Genomic DNA, 18751 nt, shown 5'->3' on the forward strand with positions numbered 1-18751 from the left:
TGTTGGTTACTTCATTACAAGTTTAGATTTGTTTATACTTTCAGGCTTTGAGAAGTGGTTTGAAAAACTTTTCTGCATCTCCTTTTTGGTTGCAAAAATTATTGGATAAGTTAGTTTCTTCCATAACCTTGCTTTGTGAAGTTATTGGGTAATTGAATTTGAAATAATTCTTCTGGTTTTGGTGTTTCTCTTAATAGTGTTTAATGCATTTAGTATTTTTGTTTAATCAGTTTTGTTTCAAGTTGGTTTAAATTAGGATCTGTTGTGCTTCTGGTTGTCTGTGAATGCCTGAACAAAAGAACCCTATCAAGGGAGAGGCAGATGAAGAAAGGAATGATGTAGAGGGGCTTAAGGAGCATGGTCCCACTTCTTCCAGCGCAGTGCCATGGCTTAAATCAGCTGTGAACCTTTGTAAAATTGTGCACAAAGCAGGTGTGCTGTGCTCTGGATCATGGCCATGAGTGGTTTCTCTTGCTCCCTCTTTAAACTTTGGAAATAACTTGCAGAGCCAGGGTCATGGCCGGCCTTTCCCGCTGTGCCTGCAGACAATTCCCGGGGCTGGGGCGGAAGGTGACTCAGTTAAGTGAAAACTTTTTTAAAAAGAAGTTTATAGCTGGCTACCTGGGTAAATAGTAAATGTAGTAAGCCAATTTACATATTGTGGTCTATCAGCAACTGAAGAATAGAGTGCTTCAGTAATATCTGAGAAGGGAGGGATTAGAAATTGTAGTTTTCTTCACACTTAGTTATGGTTAGTGACAAAAGTAGGTAAATGTCAAAAATACATTTAAAATTTTTGTTTGTCTAAAGCTTTGGTAATGAGATGCATTGTGTCCACAACTTTCCAACCCATTGCATAGTCAACTTTTGAATTACTTTATCAAACAAAGGTATTCTTTTTTCTTGAACTGGAAACATATTGATATTCAAAAGAATTTTTTTATTACTTTCTATTTTTTATGAATGAATCTTTTAAAATGAATTGTACATGCATCTTGAATTGTGCATGCATCTTGATTTTATAATTTTTCTCTAGTAGAGAAAACCAAAACAAATACCATCGGTGATTTGAGTTCTATCCCTTGAAAGAGAAAGAATACATAAAATGAATAACTTTGTGATGCACAGAGCTATTTGTTTTGTGTTCTGCACTAGGAGTAGGTTTAATTTGCCTCCTTGTTGGCACATTGAGATAACTGTTAAAATCAGTTCAGACTGAAGAGTAATTTTATCAAATATATATATAAAGAAAAGTATAACCCCCCAGTATTTTGCCTCCTAGGATTCTAAGTTACCCTCTGCTGTCCGGAATACACTCCTTGAACTTTTTGGACAAATAGAGCGGGAATTTGAAAACCTGTATATTGAAAATTTGGAATGTGAGTATCTATTTTTTTCTCCAACTTAGGAATTGTTCATATTTAGGTTATATAAATACTAATTAAAATGTTTACATTGGATAATATAGTATAATTGGTGTAGCTTTGCTGTGAGCAGTTTAGTAGTTTTTCTGAACTTGTAGCCAAAGATGGAGTTTGTATGTTTTCAGAAAAATCACTTTCTTAGCTCTTTGATGCAAGCAGTGAGAACTGATGTCTGTCAAAGCCAGTGATGGGTCTGTCTCCATATCATTGTATCATCTGGTTATGTTAATCTCCAGAAACTCCATCCAGCCTTTGAAGTTTTTGGCTTTGTTTTATATTTACAGGCTTAATTTTAATGGTGTAATATTAGTAAATAAAATTGGAAAAGCTACTTGCTTGAAAAAGTGTAAAATGGTGTGGTTTTGGATCAAGCTACTACATTGCATAACCAGCACCTGCAGCTGTTCAGGAGTTTTGAAGTCAAGCAGTCAGATAAAAATTCCAGGTGTTACCTTAAAAAGATATTTGTTTGATAACAGTGCAGTTGTCTGATAATGTAAGTGATCCAAGGTGATGTAAGAGGATCCCAAGTTAAGTAACACAGGCCTATGCAGTGAAGCCTGCCTTGATGGAATGTTAAGCTGTGTTACATTGGCTTGGATTCTGATTTGTGTCAAAGTCAGGTTTTTTTCCACACCTAATCAGTTCCCGCATTTAAACCAGACACTCTCACATTACAAAAAAAAAAACCAAAAAAAACCAAAAAAACCCACCAGAACCCAAAAAAATTTCTTGCCTGCTTTTTATGACATGGTCTGGGGTTTTTATTCTCTTGAAACCTGTGATTGTTTTGGTTAAAGGCTGTCTTCAAAAGTATGCATTTTTAAGTGACAATTTGCACAACTGAATTCTCAGACTCCTGCTGAGAAGTTGGTTGGTAGCAAGAAAAGTAGAATTTCCTTCCCCATCCTTCAGAAATGCTTGTCAGAAAACAAGTGGTGGATTTGTACCCTCCAGAATATGATTATTTTCCTTCTTTTCCATTTCTTTATCTACTTTCTTCACCTCACAGGTCTAGTTATGATTGTGATCTCTTTTCACCCCCCCTGACAATTTCTAAATTTTTCTCTTCTCATGCTGAGTCTAATATATTTTGTTCTTGGTCTAATTCCTGCACTAGGGCTGGAATTATTGTACACAGAATTTAAAAAGAAAATAAATCCCAAAGTATAAAAAAATTGTCATTTGCAGCACTACCTTTGCTGTGAGACTCTAGTAGTAGACAACTGTTCAGGGAGAATGCTATTTTGTGATTAATAAAACCTGTGTTAAGAAAGGATGTAGTAATTCTGTGGCTAAAATATTTATGATGCCACAAGTTTTCTGTCTTCTGCCAGATTTAATTCCATACAGATGGGCCATGTATTTCACAGAAATAGTTTTGTTAAACCTCAGCCTTATTTATTAGTAAGAGTAATTAGAAGCCACCAATACTTTGCGTGGAATCTGGATCAAGGTTGATCTCTGGAAAATTCAGTATAAGTCTTGCTTTATGTCTTGGTGAGACCTGCTTTTATAAAATCCCAGTTCATCTCCTTTCCTCTCCTTAGGATAAAATAGCTCACTTACTAACCATAACAGTTCTTAAATAGTGTGATAATGCTGTTATTAATGATAGTCAGTTTTTGTAGTAACGTGAATTTCTGGGTTTGTTAGTGCGTCGGGAGATTGATACACTGAATGAGCGCCTAGCGGGTGAAGGACAGACAGTTGATGGTGCTGAACTGAGCAAAGGACAACTGAAAACAAAAGGTAAGAGAGTCACAAAGAATCCTAAACCAGTATTTTTGAATCCACTTTTTTGTACCTTGTTGACCAAAACTTAGAATGTTACTGAAGGGAATGAATACCAGTTACTTATACAAAGAAACTAATGCTGTATTTGAAATATCTTCCTTTGTATTTATTTGTCTCCACAGCCAGTCATAGTACCAGTCAGCTTTCTCAGAAATTAAAGACAACTTACAAGGCATCTACTAGCAAGGTATGAGACAAATTGATCTCTACTCATCCATGTGTTCTTGTGAGACTAGTGTGACTGTCTTTTAAGTTGTAAATTGTGGTTTCTTTAAGCTGGGTAGTGCTGGTCTGTAAATAAATCTGCCTTCTAAGGAGCAGTATGTTTATCTTGGATTCATTAATGACCTATTACTTCAACCATACCATATGATATTGTTGCAATAATTGCTCACCTTTTTTGAAGAAGGGATGTTGGAGTGGAGAGAGTGTGCACATGTGTTTGTGGGAGTGATGTTTTGTAAACAGGACTAAAAAAATAATTCTGTTTCTGAGGGAAATAGAGAACTTGCTAGTGGATTTCTGAATAAAGATTTGGGTATTGCAGTTGAAATGGGGATTTAAGTAGGCGCCTCTACGTGTACTATTACACATTCCTTTTAAAAATAATTTTTATTTTTAGCTATGAGACTAGAACAATTTATTTCCTTAATGTTGCAAGTCTTGCTCATCAGTAGCTAGTCATGTTTTTTTGGCTTGGTGTACTGGCACAGTTAACCTTTCTGATGCTTTTCATTTTGTATATCTGCATCAGCCTGGTATTTTTATTTTCCTCACTCTCTCCTCTTTTTCAATTTTTGCAGAGAGTTTACCTGCTGCTCTTTTTTCTCTATATCAGTCATTTAATGATACATTATTAAGGTTGAATAAAATGTGAAGAAACCACAGTGGAATCTGGAATGTGAATCAGCTCTATAATCAGCTCTGTGGTGACCTGTACTGCAGGCTGATATGTGGTGTAGGTGTCTTGGAAATGCCTTCTCTTAAGTATGAAAGTTTGAGAGTAAGAATAGGGTAACGAGATAGACTGAAGCTACTGTGGTTTATTTGGTTTCCTTTTTATTTTGTTATTTTTCAAACTTTTATTCTTGCCAATTTGATGCATAAAGATGCCTCTTTCAAGACTTAAAGACTTGAAAATTCTTTAATGAGACCGCTTAAATAGTGTCAACATAATATTAATAGGGGCTGTATAGTTTTGGTACACCTACTATGTAGTTATGAATTAGTACCCTCTAGTGTAATGTGGTGTTTTTTTGGTTTTTTTTTAATTTATTTGTTTGTTTAGTTTCTTTTATTTGTGGGGTTCTTTTTTTTGTTTAGGCTTTTAAGGCAGGTGCTTGTCTTCTTTTACTTTCTTGCAATGTAGCACTTGTATTTTTTCCTCATAGATTCAGCATGGGGAGCTGGGAAGTATGAGGAGGAGACTCCTGGGCAGCTGATATGCATGCACAGCAAAGCAGCCATGAGTAGTGGAGCATGAAGAATTTAATACCTGAACATTATGCTCATCTCTTGTATCAATTGGTAGCCAACAGATATCTGCAAGTGCTGATGTATTTCACAACTTTGAGTCAGAATGTACTGGGGAGTAGACAGGAGCTGAAGGAAGTTACAACACAGAGAATATCTCTGTCCAATGTGTTCTTTGAAACCTTAATGCACTTCACAGAGGTGCTTTATTTTGACTTCTCCTTCCTCCCCACACAGAAGAGTCAAAGCTGTAAACTATTGCCTCTTGACCCACAGAGAGACTATAGCAAAGAGTTAGGAAAGAACATAACTTTCTAACAAAGCATGATTTTTCCATCTGTACCCTGACTGGATGTAGTTCCCCAATACCCTGTCTGAGGAAAAACACATTTAGAGTTTTAGGAGTTTGGCAGCTTTGAAATTTTTATGGCTGTACTTTCTATGAGCATTAAATGAACAATGCTGTTTCCCAGAATGGTTGTGTTCCAAACTCCCTGGGGTAGCAGATCACAAGTTTTCTCTTCAGCCCTGCCTTTATACTACAACCATACAGGAGTTCCTTGGGTGTGTGGTTTTTGGATTTTTTTTTTTTTTTTTTTTCCCCTGTGAAAGATTAGAAGAGGTTTAAGTTTTACAAACCAGTTGTTTTGTGCAATTGCACACAACTATATTTTTCAGATTGGCAGTGCATATAGAATGAATTTTTTTCCTGAAAAAAGCCTTTCACTATTTGCTTAATCTAATGAGAAGGCTGATCCTTGACGGCTTTAATATTGGTAATAAATACTGGGACATGGTAAGAAATACTAAAGCAATCTATTCATTCTCTTGGGGAAAATGCTGAAGTGAACATTCTAATTCAAGCCCTTCATATGAAATTTCCATGCTGGAATATTTTTCATCACTTAGCTATATATCAAGTTGGCAAAATTCATTTCAGAAAAGCATGGTTTTAGCAGCAAGGGTTATCCACCAGTGTCCAAATCCTGAAGAGGCAGAGTAGATTTAATGCTTGGTACTCTTAAAACTCATTTTTTGTTAATGGACAAGATTCTGTAATTTAACTGCAGTTGGTTTTGGATGCAGGAATCACTATATGAAATCTGAAATCCATGTTTTGATATTAACAAAATGTAATGGCTGCTGTTAATGATGCCTGGCTTGTGGAAGTTGTTACAACATCAGGGAAACATCAATTGTTTATGCAGAGTCCTAAAATAAACTGAAATGATGTAACTTGCTCCATCCAAACTAAATACCAGGATCTCTGATTTGTCTAGATCAGGATAAAGACTCTTTTAAAAAAGTATTTATGCAACCAGTATTTAAAATTAATAAAACTTTTTTGACTATGTAGTTTTGCCCTCGCTGCTTAAAGTTGCTTCACAGGACATTCTGTTCATCAGGCGCAGTGTAATGCTGCTGGACTGGTCCTGAGTTGGTCAGGTTTTCATTCTTATTTCTAATGTGCCTGTCTGTGTAAGAAATTTGTTACAGGGTGCCTCACTCTGCTTGCCATGCAATTGTTTCAGTTTGAATTCAATTTTCACTTGTTCACATAGTAAACAATTGTTTTCCTAGTAACAAATCTTTTTGTAGAAGGAAGTACATGAAACTATATCAATTTAAGAAAGAGGACAGGCAAAGGTGAAACACACTCAGGATGTGGTTGGTCATTTATTTGTGTATGATGATCTACAGAAGTTACTTCAGAAATTTTCTGCACTACAGAGACCTCTTTTTAGCGAGTTGCATGTTCTTTAAATATTTCTTTTCCTGACTTGGGACATTGTTTATGTGTGTTTAGCAAAGCAGGAAGTACTCCAGGCCCTGTCTAGTTTATCCAGTTAATGGTATGTGAGGTGAAGGGCAGCAAAAAAGGAAAGGAAAAAAAACTTGGAAAAAGTGTGTGTTGAGTAAATATCTGTATCAGGATGTTTACTGTTGGATAGTGTTCTTGAACTCTTCTGTGTGTTAATTAAAGACTGCTAATACCTCAAAAGGAGTATTGCATTCTTGCCATTAAATGATCAGTGAAACAACTGTCCATCAGTTTTGGAAATTCTGTGTTTGTTGATGGGTAGGGGATAGCTTCTCCTAGAAAACTTTTACATGAGGTCTTGACTGAACATTAGAAAGACAGAATAGAATGCAAGCACAGGCTGAGCTGGAAAATACCAAGTTTGGAGTTTGAGCTGAATGCTGTATTAGTCCTTTCCTGTTAGTACTTAATTCAGCCGTTCCACTTCTCATACACGAGTCCATTTAATTTGAGGACTGTATACAATGTGAAAGTTGTATCTGTAGGATGGTGTTCAAAATTTAGGAAACTCTGCAGTATGGTTGAACTAATAATCTTTACCATTAGCCCATTTTCTTTTCAGTGCATCTGTAATGACTGTTCCTTCTGCTGCTGTGAAACCAAAATGCATATTAGCTGATAATTTGGAATTCAAATAGGGCATTATCATTTCATCATTGGAGAGTTGACATACTCAGGGTTTGGAATGCTCTCGCAGATTTTCTTTTAGCTTTAAAAATCTTTTTTGAAGTAATTTGCTTTAGTGACATACTTAAGATCTTCTATTTTAATACCAGAGACTAATGGGATTTTTACCTTAGTTTATTGTATCTGAAATGTAGACTTAATTAACTTTCTAACTTTTACTAAGCTGTAGATAAGTCTTAATGTGATTTGTGTTGATGTATTTAAAGGTTTTGATTTAACTGGTCAAATACCTGCCTGTAATTCCATGCTGAGAAAACACTGATAAATCGAAGTTGGCTTTTTGTTTCAGTTTAACAATGCTTTTAACAAACTCTCAAAGAAGAGTTATGAGCTTCAAGACTTTTGGGGTAAAAACTGGATATTTGTAACAGTGGTCTTAACTTTTTTAAGCCATCTTTCACAACTCTTGGTTTAAATTGTCTCTGGAAGTGTTCAGCAAGAGAAACTTTTTTTTTTTTTTTTGAATATTGCACTTCCCTTTATCTGAAAATATAGAATTTCTGCAATTTGCATCCTTTCTGTAGATGCTGAGTGTTTTGAGCATTCCTACACTGTAGTGACTTGTAGTTTTACTGTTTTACTACACTTTTCTTCCTTTTGTTTGATATTACTTATGCACATAGTAATTTGGATTTAATGAGCCTTCTCTGTTTTTCCTTTAATAGCTTCACTTTGAGGGAGCATGCTTATCAAATGTTTAGATGAGTTTAACATATATTTTTAAAAGCTTCATTACACAAATAAACAGGCATATGCTCTCAGGTTGATGTTTGATTTGATTAGCTTCATACAGTTTTAAAGAAAAACAGCTGTGAGTGTTTTAAATTGGAATGTTTCTGGGTTTTACTAGAGTTATATAGTAAGTACATTTTTTTCAAAGACATTACACTGGCTAGCAGGGACTGTCTGAATTATCAGATGTACTTGTTTGGGAGTAGGCAAGGAAAGTTTTAAGGTCTTTTGCTGGGTTTGCTCTTTTTCTTTTTTTTCCCATTAAAATCCTTGCCCAGACTGAATGAGAAATGCACTCTGGAATTGTACAACTCATTATTCCAATAAGATTGCATCACTGTAGTACAACATAGTTTGTCTTGCATTCTGTAAAAGAGCTGCTATTAAAAAAGAAGAAAAAATAAATGAGAGGTATGTTTGCATCCAAACTCACTTTTCTACCATCAAATGTCACATTTTTGACAGCAGTGATTTGTCAGAATATTAAAGAATCATGGAAAAGTTAATATCTATTTTTATTTGTGAGATAATTACCTAATCTTGGATCGATGTGGAAAAAAAAATGTTGGTGTCTCTGCTATTTCAGATTGTATCCAGTTTTAAAACTACAACATCAAGGGCAATCTGTCAGCTGGTAAAGGAATATGTTGGCCACAGGGATGGTATTTGGGATGTCAGTGTCGCGAAAACTCAGCCAGTGGTGTTGGGAACTGCATCTGCTGGTAAAGTTTTGTGTTGCTTGAATATTTAGAAAATTCTGGTTAAGTCCCTAAGCTATAGCAAATACAGATCCAAAGCGTACTCAAAAACTGAGCTTCACACTGCAAGAGTCTTTTTAAAGAAGCTCTGTAGCTGAAAAATTCTTAAAAGTGGAATTTCCTTTCCTTTAGAAGGTTCAAGCATACTTGTTGGTCTTCCTAAAGTGTGTGCCAGTTCACTTCCATGCAGGTCACACTCTCCCTAGTCAGCTCTGGCATGTTGGGTGGCGTGGGTGGGTGGGATGGGGAGCTGCTTGCTTGGGGAGGCCTCTGGCACAGAATTCCATATGGCTGGATGCAGAGATCCCTGCAGGCTTTCTATCCTAGTATTGTTTAGTCTTTGTTTTATAGAAGCTGTACATGTGGTCATAGTTTGCATATTCTTGTATTCTTGCATTCTGTCTTTTGCCTCAGAACACAGGGGCAGAAAAATCTTAATTTTCAGTTCTATTTACTTTATTAGATTTATTCCTTCCGCTTGAGGGGGTACAAGTACTAATGAAAAAAATCACTAAATCTATTATAGTCCAAAAAATCAATGTAGAGACTTGTGTAGTTTTGGAAAATTATTAGGAAAATAAATCATAATCAGATAGAATCAGTCAATTTGAAGTGACATTCTTTGAAGCTGGAAGAGAATCTGAAGGTATTGACTAGGCTTTAATATTTATGGACCAGGAATCTCTGCTTCTTGAACTGAACTGTTACAATTTCAATGGGCTTGCTGAGGGGGCACATTTTGTCTTTGTGTGGGACATCTTGTCTTTGTCCTGATTTTACCTGGAAACCACTCTCCAATTCAGCTTTAAGGTACTACCCACTTAAATACTTGAATTAATTATTTATTTTTGGGTGTGGCAGGATAAAGGAGTGGCATTTGGAGTGATTTCCTTTTTAAATTTTTTTTTTTTAGTGCACTGCAGTGACCTGTATGCATTTGGGATTTCCATGCAGGAAGTAAATAGATTGTGCATAGAATTCCTGTTTGTAGTGGCTGCCTTTTTCACCATGGAATGCTTTCTCTTTTTGTTTCTGAGTCTCATGATACACAGCTGGAGCATTATACAGAATTTGCCTTTCAATTTGCCTTGCTGCAAATTAATCTGATTAGGACAGCACTTTTACTTTTTTGGGGAGATGTGTACAATGATAAGAAAATGTATAAGGTTTTGTATATAAGGTGGTAGTCAAGTGTTCTATATTTAAAATCTGTTTCATATGGTATGTGCTACAGTGGAAGATAACTTGTTTGTTGAAAGGGTAAAAATGAAAAACATATGTTTTTAACTATTTACAGCTGCTTTTTAATCTTTGTAGATCACACTGCTTTGCTGTGGAGCATAGAAACAGGGAAGTGCCTTGTCAAGTATGTAGGGCATGTTGGCTCAGGTAAGATAAGGGCATGTTGTGAAAACTGGGAACAGAGCATGGGAGGGGGAAATGTGTTTTGGCCAGCTACAGAAATGTTTATTGTGGTTTCACTTGCAGGTTTACCAGCATCATTAACAAGTCAATCGTGAAGTTCCACTAATTTTCATACAGAGAACGTTTTGTAATGTGATTCTTTATTGGAGAGGCACATTAAGACAGTTCTGCAAATGCTAAATGAATAAACAAGTCCATATAAAGAAATTTACAGGCACAGTTACGACACTCAAGTTAAATGTCATAACTCATTGTGGTCTTGTGCATGTGGAGAACAAAAGAAGCTTATATAATCAGAAATTAGCTGTCTTGCAGGATCTCTGTTATATTTGGGTTAGAACTACAGATGCTAGGTGAATATCTTTTTGCACTTCTTTGTTTAAGATCTCATATATAATCTGCTGCATAGATCTTGTTTTAATTAACTGTCTAAAAAACAAAGATCTTGTTTTTTAGACAGTTAATTAAATATAGGTGTTTTTCTTTCTTTATACCAGTATGAATGTTGTGGAAACTGTTTTTTAAACCCTTCTTTGGGTGGGGAGGTGCAGTGCAGTGAATATCTTTGATGTTAATTTTTGGTGTCCAATTTGACAGGAACTTGATTAATGCCCTTCTGCCTCTTAATGAGTTAGAATATAGGATTTTAAAGACCAAAACTGGAGAGGTTTTCCATAGCTTTAACTTGCTGTTGTTACCTGAGCACTTTGAGTGATCATACCCTGGGAATGTGAGGAACCCACTTATTGACCAGGATTGTTTGGTTAAGTAACTCAGCACATCACATGAACTTTGTGGCAAGGGTACAAATAGAATTAAATTCTCTAGAACTGCTTCAGCTGTGAGTTGTACTTTTGCTTCCTGCTACGAGACTTCTAGCTCCTACAGCAAAAAGATAAATGCATAGAAACAACTGGTGACATGTTAATGCATTCAGATATCTCAGGTTGTTTGCTGCATGGACCTCTAAGTTCTATAAAGTCATGTTTGAAAACTTCACTCACTTGAACTTTCATGCTGGTAGTTTTCTTTTAAAATTGGTATTTGGATAAGTATGAAAATAAGAAATTCTAACCTGTGTTTAAACAATTGTGTTTGAACAAAAACAAAAGGTAAATAGTATTGTATATACATTTTATATAACTACATACATCTATAAATTATAATATAAAGAATGTATTTTTTATGTAATAAAACTTTTTTGTTTGACGGTTGATTTGAAGTGGTGCAAAGGTGTTGGGTGCACCATAAAGTTCAGTTTAAGGAGTATTTTTTTAGACTCAGTACACCACGCTCTCCCAACAACATATGCATCTATTTTACTTGTATAATGGATGGAAATGAGTTCTAAGTTCTGTCTTGAATGAATCTTATGCACTGAAATGAAATGAAATGAAATTAATTGAAATGAAATGAAGATCTTTGTTAGTTGATAGAATTCTTGCAGGACATCCTGTTTTGATTACATATGGTTGCAGGACTGAAATCTGATTTGTGTTACTTGCATCAGGTTTTCAGGCATTTGTTCTTGCAATGCTAAGCAGGATGTTGATGGTAACATATAGTAAGTTTTCGTTGAGTTAGAAATAATTATGAATGCTTAAATTCTCTGTATGGAATTCCAGAGCATTATCCTGTCATCTTACATATGATTTGAATGTGGTTTGTCTATCCTCTCTAACATGAAACACTTGTACTGGATTCAGGAAGTAACTTGCTAGAAAATGTGTTGTACGTAGCTGCTTTCATTTGTTTCAATTGTTGCTGCTTTCATTGATACTACACTTTCATATCACCTAAAAGATTACTACCAAAAATTGCTGAAAACTTAAGACTACTTGATTTTTCAATGCTTTTAATGATAAAACATTGTGAAAGAATTCTTTTACTATACTAACTTAAACCTTTGTTTTGTTTCATACAGTAAACTCCATAAAGTTTCATCCCACTGAGCAAGTGGCTCTTACAGGTACGGAAAGTTTTTTCATATGTTAAGTATGTTAATCTTTATGGAAAATAAGGGTGATTTGCTAGTTTGTTCTGGTTGTAGCCTCTCTCCCTATTGCTTGTCAGCATCCTTGTTGATTGAATTATTTTTACATTTGAAGGCATAACAAATCAGAGCTAGATCTTGCCATCTGTGTTTTTCATGTCATATTGTCATTTGTACTTGTCTGCTCCAAACCAGACACTTGGAATCATACATCAGGTGAATGTTCTGGAATTCATCCCAGAGTACTCAAAGAACTAGTGGGTGTTATGGCAGGATACCTCCTGATTACCTACCAAAGTTCTTGGGAGTCTGGAGAGGTCCCTTCTGACTAGTGTTACTCCAGTATTACGAGAAGGGTATGAGGAAAGACAAGTGGAACTACCTGTTGATCCAATCTCAGTTCCTGAAAAAATTATGGAGATTATACTGGGTACTGCTGAAAGGCATTTAAAGAATAATGCAGTTATCAGGCACTGTCAACATGGGTTCACAAAGGGAAGGTCCTGTTTAATTAATTTGACATCCTTGTAGGATAAGGTCACCTTCCTTGCGGATGAAGATGTGGTGGATTAAATTCTTCTGGTTTTTAGTAAGGGTTTTGGTGCTGTCCTTCACAGTCTTGTTCTGGACAAGTTGTCCAGCTGTGGGATGAGCTGGTTCATGGTGTGCTGGGCAGCTAGCTAAAGGGCAGAGCTCAAAGGGTTGCAGTAAATGGGGCTGTGTCTGCCTGGCAAAGGATCACCAGTGATGTTCCTCAGGAATCAATTCAAGGGCCAGCCCTGTTCTATAGATTTATCAATAGATTTATGATCTGCATGCAGGAGTTGAATGCATCATTAGCAAGTTTGTCAGTGATACCAAACTGGGAGGTGCTGCTGATTCTCATGAGGGACAGGAGGCCTTTCAGAGGGATCCAGATAAGTGAGAGCACTGGGTGGTATCCCATTTATGGGATGAAATTTAACAAGTTCCAATGCCAGATGCTGCAGCTAAAACAGAGTAATGTTGAGCACAAGTATAAGTTGGGAGAGGAGTGGTTAGAGAGCAGTTCTAATCCTGCAGGATTAGAACATGTTTGTTCTGACCGTAGCAAGGACAATCTTGAGTTTGTCCTTAGTTAATAATGAATAAGTCTGTTTTAAAACAGATGGAGTTAAAATCACACGGTGCCTTCTGAGCTGTAAACTGCCACTAGTTAAGCTGAGTTCTTTAAGGTGGAAGAGGAATAGCTTCACACTTGACTATTTTGGGTTTCTCATTAAAACCATGATACAAATATTTAATTGAAGAAATCATTGAATAAAGAACCCCAGATTTTGAGAAACAGTAAATGCATATCTGGTGATGTATTAAGTGCCTTCTTCAAATGCTACATATTGAGCAGTGGTGAGACTCATGTTCTCATGTGTGGTATTCAAGTGCATGTTTCACTGTAGGAGTGATTAATTTGGTAGCTGCTTATATCTTACATAATGAGTTATGTTTGAGATGTTGAGACTTGTTTACCATAAAGTTCTGCTTTCTGTTAGGAAAAGATACAACTTAGACAGTATTGCTAAATGTAATATTAAAGCCTGTTTTTATTGCCCATGGAAAGATTCTTAGTTCTCTCTCTCTCTCTTTTTGTGCTTCTCTTCCCCTGTGCAGCATCTGGAGACCAGACAGCTCACATCTGGAGATACATAGTACAGTTGCCTACACCTCAGCCAACTGCAGACAGCAATGTAAGCAATCACCTTGCTGCAACTTAACCTAATTGCACAGCAATTTCATCAGATACAGGCTTTATGATATGACTGAATGTTAAATTTATACATAATTAAAAAGTTACATGGTTTCAGGAATGCCAAAGGTGGGATTTTGAGGTTTTAGTTTATCAGCCGCATTTCAGCTTTTCTTTGAAAATAGAGTCCCTTCATGTTTTCAAAAGCATTTGGTGCAGAATAGAATTTACAGCTTCAAGTAGACAAATTGACGTTTTGTTCAAGGTAGTAAATATGTAAATGAACTGTAAATGAACAGTCAAATAACTTCTTTTTTGTAATAATGAAGTTCTTTTTAAACTGGTTAAATTTTTGTAGCCCGTCTTACTGAGGCACCTCTATTAGCTTTAGCTGCTGTGGATTGAAAACTGATGGTAAAGACTTGTAATTTTGGCATTTATTTGAGTCTTCATTGATTTCTAATCAGCCCTTGCCAGCACGCATCACACTGTCTGATTTTGTTGTCCCCAGGCTGTTATTTAGTCAGTATTTAATTTAAAGAATAAACCTGTCAAATGCTTATTTTACTTAAAAGCACCCTTACTAAATTGTGAAGAAAACATAGTTTATAGCATGAGCTTCTCAGTAGGCTAAGTAGGGGCAAGAGTTGCCTGTGCAATAAGAGACAGATTCCTGAATGGAAAATGTTTGATTCAGTTTATTTGATTTGGCATTTCCATTTTGAAAGAAAATACAAATGTTAACTTTTCCACCCCCAAGTAACATAAAAGAAAGATGTTTTTGTCTTGTGTAAGTGTAAAGGGAGTTCAGAGAATTATGTTTAGTGATGAGCAAAAGAATTTATTTTGTGTCCAGTTTACATCAGCGCTGCATGATGACTGTGTATTGACCAACAGACAAATACTGCTGTAATGATTTGGTTTTTAATGGATAAAAATATGTCTGTAAATTGTTGTCAGTGTCTTGTTAGATGCTTCCTACCTCTAAAAATTGAAAGGAGAGAAGTCCCTTGATATTGTGCTGCAATGAAACTCTAGGGTAATACACTTATCAGATAGTAAAGGGGACTGATACTCAGAGCTAAAGAATTTGGAGGAGATTTTAAAATGAAATAGAAACATAGAATCATCCAGATTGGAAAAAATCTCTTACGATCATCAAGTCCAGCTGTTAATCCAGCAGTGTCACAGCCCTCCAGTGCACCATGTCCTTTAGGGTGACATCTACACATCTTTTAAATACCTCCAGGGATGTTGATTTCACCACTTCCCTGACTTGATAACCTTTTTGGTGAAGAAATTTTTCCTAATATCCACTCTAAACATCCCCTGGCGCAACTTGAGGACACTTCCTCTTGTCCTATCACTTGTTTCTTGGGAGAAGATTGACACCCACCTGGCTGCACTGTCCTTTCAGGGAGTTGTAGAGAGCAATAAGATCTCCCCTGAGCCTCCTTTTCTCCAGGCTGAACAACTCCAGTTCCCTCAGCTGCGCATCAGCAGAGGAGTTATTAAAACTGCAGCTAATTTACTGGTTATATTCTTCAGCTAAATTTGTGATAGTGGAATAGGCTGGGTGCAGCAGAATTAATTTACCCACATTCACATTGGGAGGCATTTACACTGCAAAATGTAACTTAGAGGCATTCTTTCCCTTTTATTCTATATCTTTTTCTACCTTGCATTTTACAGCAAGTGTCTGGAGAAGATGAAGTTGAAATCTCAGATAAAGATGAACCTGATGGAGATGGAGATGGTTCCAGTGATTGCCCCACTGTCAGAGCCCCATTAACCTCATTGAAAAGCCACCAAGGAGTGGTCATAGCAGCTGACTGGCTTGTGGGGGGGAAGCAAGCTGTGACAGCATCGTGGGACAGGACAGCAAATCTGTATGATGTAGAGACTTCTGAACTTGTCCATTCTCTTACAGGTATTTGTTCACTTGCAAAAAAAATTAAATGCCTGGTTTGTTTTCATATGAGGGATTATGAGATAGATACTAAAACATTGAGAAAAGAAAGTCGTTTCTCTGGAGCAGGATGTGAGTTTGTACCATCTACTGCTCAGTGTTGTAATAGTTTTTAAAAGTGCAGTCTTGTAAATCCCCTGAGCATGAATTTGTCTTCTTTCTACCTTATGATTTAACATATGAAAAAATAGTTGTTTAAATTGAATGTACCCAAATTTTAGCTCTTGCAAAAGGCTTTTGCTGTGTTCATGGTGTGTTAAGCAGCAATAACCTACACTACTTAATGTGAAATAAGTAGCATGGTTTTTGCCTTCAAATACATTCCCAAACTTTTACAGCAGTAACAGGATTAAAGCTCAGAATGACCATTACTCCTTTCTGTTTGGGAAAAAGAGAAAAAATCATCAGCATTTCATTTCAAGTGTATGTGGAAATGAAAAGTCTTATTTTCATTACCTTACACGTTCTCATTGTTGTAGGGCACGACCAGGAGCTCACGCACTGCTGTACGCATCCCACCCAGCGCCTCGTGGTGACATCGTCCCGCGACACCACCTTCCGCCTGTGGGATTTCAGAGATCCTTCTATCCATTCTGTGAATGTCTTTCAGGGCCACACAGAGTAAGTGACAGCTCCTTCACAGGTTTGCTTCAAGTCTGAAAAGTTGCAATTCTGCCCAGAACTATTCCTCTGTGCTTTTTGAGGTACTGAGTTCATTCCTGTTTTGTGAGACTGATTTTCACAGAAACCCCCAGTTGTCCTCCTTCAAATGTAGCACAGCAGTACATAATTTCCAAAACAGCAGCCAGGGCTCTTGGTGTGCTGTTGCTCATATGGTAAGTCTTGATAAAAATTGTTACAATTAAAGGTGATTTAGGGTGTGAGGTTCTTTTTGGCATTGGTTATGCTTGCAGTTTGGGGTTATTGCTGTAATGCAGTGGATCAAGCAGATTGCCTCTGCTTGTCTTGATACTCACTGTGAAGTAAAGGTTACTCCTTTGAAACCAGTGGATAAAAAAGGATTAATTTTTTTCTCTTAAAAGCTTCTAATTTTTCATAAAATAAGAAATAAAAGTACAGGCTCTGATTGCCATGTTCTGTCAAAACAGTGATTCTGATGTAACATTTTTAGTTACCAGTTTAGGCTTAATGTTGTTGCACTGACTATTATTGAATATGGACAAATGTAGTCCTGAGAATTTGTGTTCTGGTGTTTACTTAACTTTCTGGTTTTTGGAGCTCTGATACATGGAAAGTGCAGGTGTAATTTGGAAATACTTTACCCAAGGAAGCAAATCTTTTCTTCACATGTGAATATGTGAGCTTGACTGTTTCAGAAAAAAATTCACCTCCCTTTTTCAGAATAAAAGATGATTCTTAATCCTAGCTCAAAATACAAACCCTAAGTATTTATTCACATTTCTGTTTTTTGTTAATGGGGTAATTTACATGATAACTGAGTTGCAGTACCCTCTTTTTCATTTTCTCAGCTATTGACTAGCCTACTTATAACCAAAAACCTCTTTAACCCCATCTGCCCTGGACTCCTGAGCTTGATAAATAAGTGGCTGTCTTCTCCTGATCAAGCAGTAAGCTTGATTTTGTGGCCTAGATCCTAGAATTGTTTCATCTCATCACTTTTGTATTCTTCGATCACTTTTCCTAGAATGTTGTATAAAGTTAGGAAGTTTTGTATCCATTGGTGCTTGCATTTTTCCCCATGCTGATTAATTGCTTTGTCTCAGGATGTTTTTTTTCAGAGAAATGACCAAGACTGACATTTGTGTTTTCCTGTATATTTGCTGAGACCAAATGAAGTTGACCTTGGGTGATGGTGCACACTGTAAAAACTGTTAGCTGCTGTTTTGGCTTCTGTTGCTGAGACCTATAAATTAGCAGATAGTTTAGGAATGGAATAGACCTTGTGCAACCGCTTCAGTCACTCTAACTCTAGCTTTTTATCATCTTTATATTTGTGTTTGTCTGCTGTATCACCTATCTCTATTTTGTACTTTGAATATATGAGTTTTTAGTATTGACATGGGCTTTTTCACCAAACACACCCTACAAATCAAATTTTCTCAAATTTTACTTTTCAGTGGCCAGGGCTGCTGAGGTCTCATTTGTGGAAGGGGTAATTTTGTTACAGAAGGTCTTTCACTGATGAATGCAGATGGCAGGGATTGGGGGGGGTGAGGGTGGGGTGGGGGGGGTGGGTGATATTTTTGCAGTTGAGACATACTTTAAGGAATTTTATTTTGGTTGTTTTATTGTATTGCCTACCGGCAAAATATTTTTAAATTACCCTCTAATCAACACTGCAACAACCTCTTCACATTAAGCAGCATAAAAGAAACTGTTTTTTTTTTTTTTTGGCTTTTCTGAATGTCTGTTTGAATAATTTGCCAAGTATTTAATAGTTTGATAGACCCTTGGCATCAGTTCTGTAAATTGGATGTTACAGTTGTTAACGCTGATGATTTAAAGTCCTCAACCATAAGTTTTAACACCCTCTGGCTGAATAGTACCTGATGAGTCTGTTGCTCAAGAGCAGCTATGTTTTCACCAGATCAACTCCTAATGCGCTATGCCAATATAATGAGATGCCAAACATCTCAATCACGAGGCCAGCATTCCGTGTTTATTGTGTCGTACGCCCAAAATCTCTTTCCAGCCATCCCTTCCTCCGGGCGCGGGATCCGCGCTGCCGCCGCTCACCAGCAGGTGGCAGCACCGCGCCGCGGCGAGCGCCCGGCCGGGCCCGAGGCAGCGGGACGGGCCCAGCCGCCTTTAACTCGCCTTAATGAGCGGCGCTGGGGCTGGGCGCGCAGTGCCTCGTTATCGTGTGAAAACTAAAACTGATGTGCTGAGAGACTGAAGAACCCTGTTACAGACAGAGCATAGAAAGCTTTTATAGAGTTAATTGATGTCAAAAAATGAAGATTGCA

General features: G+C 36.8%; 1 protein-coding gene across 2 annotated transcripts in view; it reads left to right on the forward strand.

Annotated features, from left to right (window-relative positions):
- WDR37 (WD repeat domain 37) overlaps positions 1-18751 on the forward strand; it is a 43800-nt gene that overhangs the window by 10761 nt on the left and 14288 nt on the right. For both annotated transcript variants that reach the window (XM_059840004.1, XM_059839996.1), the window contains 9 exons: positions 1283-1379; positions 3081-3176; positions 3344-3408; positions 8522-8657; positions 10011-10082; positions 12043-12087; positions 13759-13835; positions 15527-15764; positions 16283-16424. In XM_059840004.1, coding sequence (XP_059695987.1) covers positions 1283-1379; positions 3081-3176; positions 3344-3408; positions 8522-8657; positions 10011-10082; positions 12043-12087; positions 13759-13835; positions 15527-15764; positions 16283-16424 — 968 coding nt within the window. The remainder of the gene's footprint in view (positions 1-1282; positions 1380-3080; positions 3177-3343; positions 3409-8521; positions 8658-10010; positions 10083-12042; positions 12088-13758; positions 13836-15526; positions 15765-16282; positions 16425-18751) is intronic.

This window comes from Haemorhous mexicanus, chromosome 1, assembly GCF_027477595.1.
Source record: "Haemorhous mexicanus isolate bHaeMex1 chromosome 1, bHaeMex1.pri, whole genome shotgun sequence".
NCBI classification, from domain to species: Eukaryota; Metazoa; Chordata; class Aves; order Passeriformes; family Fringillidae; genus Haemorhous; species Haemorhous mexicanus.